Source organism: Prunus dulcis, chromosome 1 (genome assembly GCF_902201215.1).
Source record: "Prunus dulcis chromosome 1, ALMONDv2, whole genome shotgun sequence".
NCBI classification, from domain to species: Eukaryota; Viridiplantae; Streptophyta; class Magnoliopsida; order Rosales; family Rosaceae; genus Prunus; species Prunus dulcis.
In genome coordinates this window covers 15,413,097-15,423,472 of record NC_047650.1, presented here as the reverse complement: position 1 = coordinate 15,423,472, position 10,376 = coordinate 15,413,097, and the positions used below count along the sequence as shown (strand labels likewise).

Sequence of the window (10,376 nt, the reverse complement as noted above, 5' to 3'; positions counted from 1 at the left end):
AAAACTTTCCCCATTTCATATTAGGGCTTGAAATTGGCCATTTGGATTTAGGGTTCTTCAAAAATTTGGATTAGTAGTTGAATTTCGAGTCCTAATATGACATGAGGAGAGTTTCAAACAAGCTTTTACCCTCAAGGATTTTGGGTTGACGAAATTGCCCCTTGCACCATCAAAGAAATTGACAAGAATATTAACTTGTCCTTGAATTGCTACAAATACGAAATTACAATGGCAAAATTGATGGAATTAAAACTACAAAATCAAAAATGGTTGAAGTGCCAAACCACAGAGACAAAAAGAGGTTTTTGGCCTTTATTTTCTTCACTTAAAATTTCTAATTTTTTGTTCTTTATGAATTCAAACAAGATAATACGTGTTTGTTAATTTAAAAATTCTAACTTTTGCCCGAATTTCAAGTTTATTTCCCTTGTCCAAACACAGCTAGGATCTTAATCTACTTTTGGTATCTGTGTCGTCCATTTCTCTCGCCAACTTGCTAATTTTAGTTCCCAAAAGTGCGATCCTTTCTTCAAATTTGGTTTTGCATTCCTTCAATTCTTCATTAGTGTCTAACCAATCCAAAAGAGCAAACAAGAAAGCGGTCAAAATCCCCTAAAAGCAGCATCACCAAAGTCCTCCACACAAATAAATTATTAAATTGGAGCACCAGCAAAAGCGAACACGAGTGTATATCAACCAATGTAACATAAGCATTCTACTACTGCTAAGCAGCAATAGACCTTCATTCTCCTCTGCAAGAGCTGCATACTTTTGCTACTGCTGCTGCATAAAGGAAGTGCTTCTTACAGCAGTCTTCATCGATATCTGGTTTCCACAAATCTTTCGTTGATGGTTCACTTCACTATAATGCATTTTAGCATCACGTCTTGCATGCTTCCGTCCAACTACTGCATTTGACTTCTCCAGCAATTTATGTTTTTTCTTGATCTTGAGATACTCTCCCGAACCTAGAAGCACAAAACCTCATATCAGCAAACTTAATCTCCAAAAAGTTTACATATATCAGATATTAAGCGAAAATAAAACCGTTATTTCCAATCCAGTTGAAAAAGTAGCCATCATTTCTAACAACTAAAACAAAGAAAGAAACTGTGGCACCAATGCTGAACTCGTGTTGCATATACCAGTGTTATAAACAGAGTAATGGAGAAGGCAGAAGAAACAGCTACTGCAGAATGCAAACTCATAAATAAGATACAGAAGGATGGTCACAGAGCTTAGCATGTAAGATTTATGTTTAGGAAAGATAAACAAGAAACATGTTTTTAGCAAATGGACATTCATTGTGTCAATTACTTCCATCTAAATTTCCATGACCTACATACATGCACAAGGGAGGAACACAATCTGATATAACGAATTAGAAACAAACTATGAGCATTCCATTAGCAAAAATTAATGAAAAAATTATGGACAGTTGTGACCACTATAAGTCAAAAGGTTCACTTTTACGTGTAACCATTTTCATGATTACTCAAAATCAGGGAACAAGCCCTTTTGACACAACAATTGAAGGCTACATATGGAACGAAATATTAGTATAAAAATTTACCTCAACTAGGGCAATGAAAGAAAAATAAAAAGTTGATAACAAAAGACAATACCGGGCAGCAGAGAAGATATCATCAAACCTTTTCCTTCAATGTGGATGGATCTTGCAAAGGCCAATTGGCTTCATCTTGGTGCACAAATATAACATTCTCCAAATGGCGTTTGACACACCCAGTAATGCAGGGATTTCCTTATCCCTATCAGTATAGCTAAAGAAATATTTCTGCAACTCAGAAACAACGAATCAACAATTTTGAAGGAGCTTCACAAAATAAAATTTGAACATAACAAGAAAAGAAGTTGTACCTCTCCGGTTTGATGGTATGATGGTTTGAAGGACGATGTCGAAGGCTTTGAACTCCATTTTCAAGGCTTTCTGCGTGAGCTGAAATGACCTAATGCATACCACATCTTTAATTGCTGAGGTTCTGAATCGAAGCTTAATTTGGGCATTGGGCTCGGTTTCAACTACAACCTTTGGGTCATGGATGAAGTTGTGGCCAGACCTAGCATTGGGAGGCAACTCGTTGGAGCAAGAAAGCTTCAAGTACTCGAGAATGGTGGTTTTTCTGGTGCTGTTGGGGCCAACGATTGGGTTTAAGGGATTGAAGAAGGTGATGATGTGCTTGGTCTCCGGAATGAAGCTCCAAATTCCCTTTATTAGCATCCTGTCCACTGTACTCTTTTTGGCTAGTTCTTTACTCCTCGTCTACCGATGCTTAGAGGACAAGCGAGAGAGAGAAGAAAGGGTTTTTCACTTCTCAGAGTGGGAGAGAGTCAGGAAATCACAATGGAAAGGATGGGACAGAAAATATGATGTCCATATATATGTCTTTAAGGACCAATAAAATTATGATGTCTATTTGTGAGGTTTATTTCTACACAAGTAATCATATGTAATGTACATGAGGAAATCCAGGAAGAGGCTTTTTTCAGGTGTCCCACTGGAAATTTTAGAACCTTCTTGCATATTATGATAGGCTCTTTCCAATAGTTTGTAGGTAATGTCATCAAACCAAATTGGAATATCACTAAACTTCTGACCCCACATTAGAGCCTTCTCAGGCATCCCCTGCTTGCAGAACTGAGACAACAATACATTAGTTGTAACAATATTTGGAAGAAAGGCCAATTTAAGCAGTTTAGCCATTAAAATCATAGCACGATCCAGTATGTCAACACAAGCACCATTCATCAAAGTGTTGTATGTAACTGTGTCTGGAACAACACCTCCTGAAACAAGCTCATCCAGCATCATTACAGCTCGATTTATTTTTCGGACACTACAAAAACCTTGCATACGTATATTATAGGTTGTGATATCTGGTTCCCACCCACTGGCATGCATCTTACACAAAAACTCATCTGCTCCAGCCAAGTCAAATGCTTTACAATAACCGCCAATTAACGTATTGTACGTGACAATATCTGGTGTTAACCCAGATCGGTACATGTCCATAAATGTATCAACTGCTGACTTCATTCTCCCCTGTTTACAGAACCCATTAATGATCATATTGGTTGTATAGATATCTGGAAGAAGACCCTTTTTCCTCATCTCACTCTCCAACTTCAATGCATCACTCAACTTCCCACAGTTGCAAAACCCACCAATCAAGGAATTATAGACAAAATTGTTAGGCACGAACCCCTTCCTTGACATGTCCAGAAATATGTCATATGCTTCTTCCACTAGACCAGCTTTAGATAGTCCATTGATAAATGCTGAAAAGGCAACAACATCAGGACATATCCCTCTTCCTTTCATCTCATTCCACAAACTTTGAGCCCCATCTAAATCACCAATTCTAAAGTACCCATCCAAAATCACTGTGAAAGCAGCTTTTTTTATTGGAAACCCCTTCTCTATTATCTTACACAAAAGCTCTCTGGCTTCTTGCAGGTTCCCCTTCTTGGATAAACCCATAAGCAAAGAGCTACATGTAGAAGATGAAGGAGTTATACCAAATGCAATCATAAACTTATAGGCCTTATAGGCCTTGTGTTCTAACCCTACTCTGCTGCAAGTTGCAATAACTGAGTTAAATGCAACAGCACTTAGCGGTAAACCTTTTTCTAGAATATCCTCTAAAAATTCCATAGCATCGTCCAACCGACCTGCCCAACATAACCCAGAAACCAAGATATCATACAATGAAGAATCTGGAACCAGCCCTGATACAGATAAATCCCTTAACAACCTGTCTGCATCCTCTTCCCTTCCGTATTTGTAATACCCAGCAATCAAGATATTAAAAGTTATGCCATCAGGAGATATGCCCTTGTTCATCATTTCTTCATATATCATGTTTGCCTGACCCATGTCCCTTGCCTTAACATACCCGTCCATCATGGTATTGTATATTATGGTACTAGGAGGATCACCCATATCTGGGATCCCATCAAAAAGCTTCCTAGCTTCCACCAGATTTCCTTCCTTACATAAGGCATTTAAGATGGTACTAAATGTAACAATGCTCGGTTTACAGGCCCTTGAAGTCATCAAATGCACCCAGTGAAGTGCATCTAGTGTCTGTCCCCTCACACAATTTGCATTGATCACAATGTTATATGCAATAACATCCGGATCACACTGAAATTTCCACATCACATGTAATAAACTCTCTCCGACTCTAAGCAACCCTTTTCTACAAAACCCAAGAATCATTACATTAAAAGTATAATTACAGGGGCGAGGCCCTTTCCGAATCATATCCCTTAACACCTTCCAGACACTACCATAATCACCAATCCTAATCAAAAGCCTGAAAAGATTCGTAATTGCTGACAAACTCGGCCTTAACCCCACCTTCCTCATCCTACTCACAATCTCCAACGCCTCCAAACCCATTTCTGCCTTCAAGAAACCCCTCATAAGCGTATCAAGAACTGAGAAATCTGACTCATACTCACAATGACTTGCCCACATAAACCCCACCAAATGTCTACTCCTACTCGGCTCAATTTTTGCAATTACACATGAAACGACATCTTGAGCTAGAAAACGTAGATTCTCCCCTGCCAACAAATGTGCAACAATACAACAAGACCTCACAATTTGTTCACTATCATCCCTAAGGGCTAATTTAAAGAACCCAAATGCAGTTTCTCTAGAGCCTAATAGTTTCATAACTTGTGCGAGCAATAATGGGCAAAACCGTCTAGAAAACTCCTTCAAAGCATAGCCTTGTTGCTTCTTTATTAGTCTTGATAACCCAACAGTGACTTTACGTCGTTCATTAGAGTTTATAGAGCTCAAGGATTTGGAGCTTGGGTCATTAGCAAATGGCAAAAACTGAGTAAAATAATCAAAGCTTCGGGAGCTTGTAATTAAGGTTCGAGTGGAGCTGAAAGTATGATAGTGTACCTTGAGAGAAGGGTGCATGCGACGCAGGTCAGCGGACATTGGGAACTTGCCTAAGAGCTGTACTGTTTTCTGGGTTTTAAGGGGACGAACCAGAGCTACCTGGTTCGGAGCAGAGTTACATGGTTCGCTAATTTGATCGCCAAAATGCGAGAACCCGCCTCCTCTGCAGCTGCCGTTGACAAAATATCGGCGATGTTCCAAGATATCGGCGAAATAGATCCGAAATCTCGTACCGGCCGGATGTGTTGAAGAAATAGAGGGGAAAAGACTGAAATGTTGGCCTTGACGACGTTCCAGACGGCGGTGCGAAAAGGTCCTGTTCGTAGGTTGCCTCGCGAGGAAGAAGAAGGCCTCTGCAACCTTCTGTTCGTTTTTCTTTTGAAAACTTGCTCCAAGACGTCACCGTTTCCTGTACGAGTGTACTGTCCATTTAGTGAACCGGTGCGTTTCAAGGCGTGTCTCATTGTGTATGGGATTATGGAAATAGGTGCACTGAACAGAAACCAAAAGAATAGGTTTGTGTTGTGTGTGTCCCCTCCTTACATTCGAGTTTTATTCCCTTTTCTTAATATCGGTTTGTTAAAAAATTCTCTCTTATCTTTTTTATTCGTAATATTGATTTCTTTTTTCTTTTTCACACGAGTATTGATTTCATTTTAGGAAAAAAAAAAAAAAAAAAACTAACCCCTGACACACACTCACTCCTGTGCCAATTGGTAAAAGCTACCAAATTATATAAGGCAGTGGTGAATCCACCATGGGGTCAGACGACCCCATGGCAGATATGAATTTTAGTGGTAGGATCTGGTTTTTTTCCTTGGCAGTCATGGAAGCGACCCCATGCAGAAGAAGAAGCTTCGTGGGCTAGCTGGGGTTCTGTTTTTTATTTTTTAAAACTACTTGACAAAACGATGTCGTTTTGGCCAAAGCAATTTTTAAAAATGACCTAGCCAAAACGACGTCATTTTGGACTAGGCCTTTTTTTAATAAAAAAAAAAAGAAAAAAAAAAGGGAGTTCAACCCTCTAAATAGCACAAACCCCAAAATTCACCTCCAAAATCCCAATTTTCATATATCTCCTCAACAACAACCCTAACCCCAATCTCCCCAAGACCTCCACCACCTCCTTCCTTGCCACTGCCACCAAGAGTGCTAGCTGCTGTTCACTACCAGCCGTCCCCGCCGCTGCCACTATTTTTGTGAAAGTTTACAATTCAATTCAAGTAACTTTTGTAACTTGTAATATTGTTTTTGACATTAATTATGAGTGAAAGTACTATCGTTTCATTTTCAATATTTTTTTCATCTTAAAAAATATTAAGTAGTTTACACTATGACCCAATGAGTGGCAATTCCTGCATCCGCCAGGGGTGTTTAGTTTGTACAATTCTCAGCAACATTACCAAAGATTTTCTCTTGTTAGACTACTAGTTCTATGCGATTCCAAGCACTTGGAAAATACCAAAGATACTTCACAAAAAGAGGAAGAGAAAAAAAGGGTAAAGCAAAGCAAGAAACATTAGGCATGAAGTCCCATCTGCAAGTTCAGTTCCATGTTATGATTTTGTTAGGGATGTAGAAGGGAATATCATTGTGCTCAAGCTTGTCTTGTTGAAAATTTATTGAGCTTTAAGCTTGATTTGGCTGCTTCTTTTTTTTTTTTTTTTTTTTTTTTTTTTGGAAGTTGAGTTCGATACTGTTTGGGTCAAAATTCTGCATGCCAATCCATTTTTTGTCAAAGGGCCCATGAACAAAACATTTTGGGCTTTTTATCTAGGGAAATAGCTTAAAATGCGACCCTTTTCATAATTTTAACTAAAAATACCACCCCTTCCCAATTTTTTTACAACTACCACATATAAATACATCTTTATTGTAGACTGATTGTACCCATATCAGTTTTTCAGAAATTGGGTTCTCTCTCAACTCTCTTGGCTCTGTCTCTCTCTTGGGCCTGTCTCTCTCTCTATCGCTCAGCTCGCTTCCTCGTGTAACTCTCTCTCTCTCTGACGCAATTGTCTTTCTCCCTCAGCGGTGGCTGTTCATCCAAGCTTAAATCCACCGTTGACATCCACGAGGTACTATTCATCTAACCCTCACCCATCTGGCAACAACATGCACACTCCGTCACCTTCATTTATCACTCTGAAACGACAGCGTATCACAACTCATTCTCATGGTGCTGTACTTAAACTCCAGACCATCTCCTTCCTCCTCCCTCCTCCTCCTCCTCCTTCTTCTTCCATCTTCGCCAGTGCTGGTTCCCCAGTTTGATAGATTGAAGAAACAGTGTAAAGAGATAAATTGAACAAGTGTACAAGGAAATCGGATTTCTTCCATGGTAGCGTGCCGCCGATAACTTTGCAAGTAAAGTAATCAACTTTATTTTTCTCCATGGTTGTAGTAATGATGTCGTAATTGAATCGATTCTGTTATGATTTTGGTTAACTTATCTGAGGCTTTTTATTTACAAAACCAATGCCCTAAATGTTGCAGCTGCTGATGTGAAAACATATTTGTTGACTGCTATTAGTAGAGGGGTGAGTTTCTTGATTGAGCTGTAGCTGCATATTAATCCAGTAGACGCCCATCTTAGTTTTCTTCCATTTGAGGCCTAACTTATCGTTATAATATCTTCATTTAAGGCTTAAAGTACATTGTGGTTATGCATTCAGATTCCAAATGGCTTCTTTATTAGTCTAATTTTGATTTCTTATTTCGTTTAGGCTTCTTTATTAGTCTAATTTTGATTTGTATTGGACAGAGGAATATGGAGAAGAGCAGATGAAATACAACAGAGAACTGGATGATGAAACTCAGGCTTTCGGTGCATAATTGGAAAGCCTGTTGGAAGGTGATTTGGGCATCAATATGGTGTTTGTCCTATCGAAAAAGTTCAGAGCAGTAGAAGGGCAAGAAAGCACTATGGAAGGAGATGTGTTCTCTCAAGAAACTTTCAAGTGCAGGTTGGCAGAAGTGAAAGAGGAACTAGGACAACAAAAACTTACTGTCAAGATAGGCGGAACTGCCATAAATTTGGCCACAGAACAGCTGTGTTTTTCAAGCCTACCAAAGAGGGATTCAAGGAAATAGTGGAGGCCGACCCACGACCATTTCTACCATATGCATTATGTTTTGAGGCCAGGTACTATCATGATGACCTTGGTCCTTTTACTTTCTTTGGAGTCAACTAGAACGGCCACCCCCATGGTGTCACGGCCTAGAAACTCATTGAAGAAGGTCTGGCTAGTTCTCTAGAGGACTGGAATAGGCCTTGCATTCTCAACCTCCAGAGTTCTGATGTTTAGCTCAAACCAGCAAGAAAGGGATCGAGCTGCAACAATCCGATCCATTACAACTAAATTGTTGGTATATCAGGAAGAAAGGAAGCATTCTATGCATAGTCTAGCCCTTAACATGGCAGAATTCATGCATGAGAGTATAGAAGAACAGTAAGGAAATATGCAAGAGGAAGAATTGGAATTTTCACCAGCAGCACTAGATGACTCTCTGCCAGAAGTGGAGGATCTTTTTCAAGAAATAAACCTAGGAACAGAAGAAGATCCTAGACCTACTTTCGTTAGCACATTACTAGAAGAGCCATTGAAGGATGAAATCATTGCACTTCTGCCTGATTTCAAAGACTGTTTCGCATGGCATTATCATGAAATGCCTGGACTGGATAGAGGATTAGTGGAGCACAAATTACCAATAAAAGAAGGATACCTACCAGTCAAGCAGGCCAAAATAAGAATGTCCATGGAGACAGAACTGAAAGTTAAAGAAGAAATAGAGAGACTAGTTAAAGCAGGTTTTATCAGGCCAGCCATTTATGCTGATTGGTTGTCTAATATTGTACCAATTCTTAAAAGAAAAACAGGGGCAGTCAAAATCTGCACGGACTACAGAAATCTGAATGAAGCATCTCCCAAAGATAAGTACCCTATGCCTATGGCAGACATGCTGGTAGACGGAGCTGCTCATAACCAAATGTAGGATACAATCAGATAATGGTGGCAGAAGAAGTCATCCACAAGACAACCTTCATATGTCCAAGGCATATAGGCGCTTTTAAATACACTGTAATGCCTTTTGGTTTGAGAAATGTAGGGGCCACTTATCAAAGAGCAATGAATTCCGTTTTCCATGATATGATAGGCCATTATCTAGAAGTATACATAGATGATGTGGTGGTTAAATCTCCAGAAAAAGTAGATCATGTATCCAATTTAAAGAAAGCATTCCTAAGAATGAGACAACACAAGTTAAAAATGAATTCCAAGAAGTGCGTCTTTGGGGTTCAAGCTGGCAATTTCTTAGATTTCTTAGTCTACCAAAGAGAAATAGAAATCGATAAGAACAAAGCAAAATCTATCGTGGAAGCTTTGCCACCTTGGAACAAGAAAGAATTACAAAGTCTCCTATGGAAGATCAACTTTCTAAGAAGATTCATATCCAATTCTGTAGCACCAGCAGGCTTTTGAGGAAATCAAGCACCACCTCTCAAATCCACCAGTTCTGTCCCCACCAAAGAGAGGCAGACCACTCAAATTATTTGTCTTTGCTTCAGAAGTATCCATAGGGAGTCTTTTAGTTCAAGATAACAAAGAAGGAAAGGAACATGCGGTCTACTACCTGAGCAGAACTCTGACAGAAGTAGAAATGAAATATTCTACAATTGAGAGGCTTTGTTTGGCTTTATACTTTACTGCTATAAAGCTCAGACATTACATGCTACCTTTTACCATTTATATCATTGCCAGAACATATCTGATTAAGTACATACTGACAAGACCAATGTTGAGGGGGAGAATTGGCAAATGGACTCTGGCCCTATCAGAATTTGCCTTCAGATATGTTCCTTAGAAGTCCATCGAAGGACAGGTTGTTGCAGATTTCTTGGTAGATCATCCAGGGGAAGAGATTGAGAATATGGATTATATGGACATAGCCAATGCAGATATGCTGACCAGAGCTCACACCTGTCTCAATAATCCCATTTATTCAGTCCATCTCACCTCCCGAAAGCTGTATTTTGATAGGTCTAAAATTGATTTAGCCTTTAGAGCAGGAATTGTTTTATAAGATCCATTAGGAATCAGACACTATTATTCATTCCAGCTAGATTTCTAGTGCACCAATAACAGAGCATAATACGAAGCTTTGATCATAGGTCTCGAAATACTGTTGGAGCTAGGAGTCTAGTCTGTAGAAATTCTGGGAGATTCCATGCTTGTACTAAAATAGATTGTTGGGGAATACAAGTGCTTGAATCCTTCCTTAGCTGTCTATTTAGTAGCGGCTAGAAATCTCCTGGCAGAATTCAGGAAAGCAACTTGGGAACATATTCCAAGGGAAGAAAACTTTGCAGCTAATGAGATGGCCTAGATAGTAACATGAGTACAGATGCCTGAAGACTGTGTACAGAGAATCATCA

At 39.3% G+C, this 10,376-nt stretch overlaps 1 protein-coding gene across 2 annotated transcripts; it reads right to left on the bottom strand.

Annotated features, from left to right (window-relative positions):
* Nucleotides 1-524: 524 nt before the first annotated feature.
* Nucleotides 525-5,260, bottom strand: LOC117616587 (pentatricopeptide repeat-containing protein At1g12620-like). Of its 2 annotated transcripts, none has more exons than XM_034345948.1 (3): nucleotides 1,879-5,260; nucleotides 1,626-1,795; nucleotides 525-968 (listed from the first exon to the last, which is right to left on the bottom strand). In XM_034345948.1, the coding sequence occupies exon 1, from the start codon at nucleotides 4,976-4,978 to the stop codon at nucleotides 2,432-2,434; it is 2,547 nt and encodes an 848-aa protein (XP_034201839.1). In that variant the 5' UTR covers nucleotides 4,979-5,260; the 3' UTR covers nucleotides 525-968; nucleotides 1,626-1,795; nucleotides 1,879-2,431. The 2 variants fall into 2 exon arrangements, with proteins under 2 accessions (XP_034201839.1, XP_034201840.1); XM_034345949.1 differs by having other exon boundaries at nucleotides 1,653-1,795.
* Nucleotides 5,261-10,376: the final 5,116 nt, after the last annotated feature.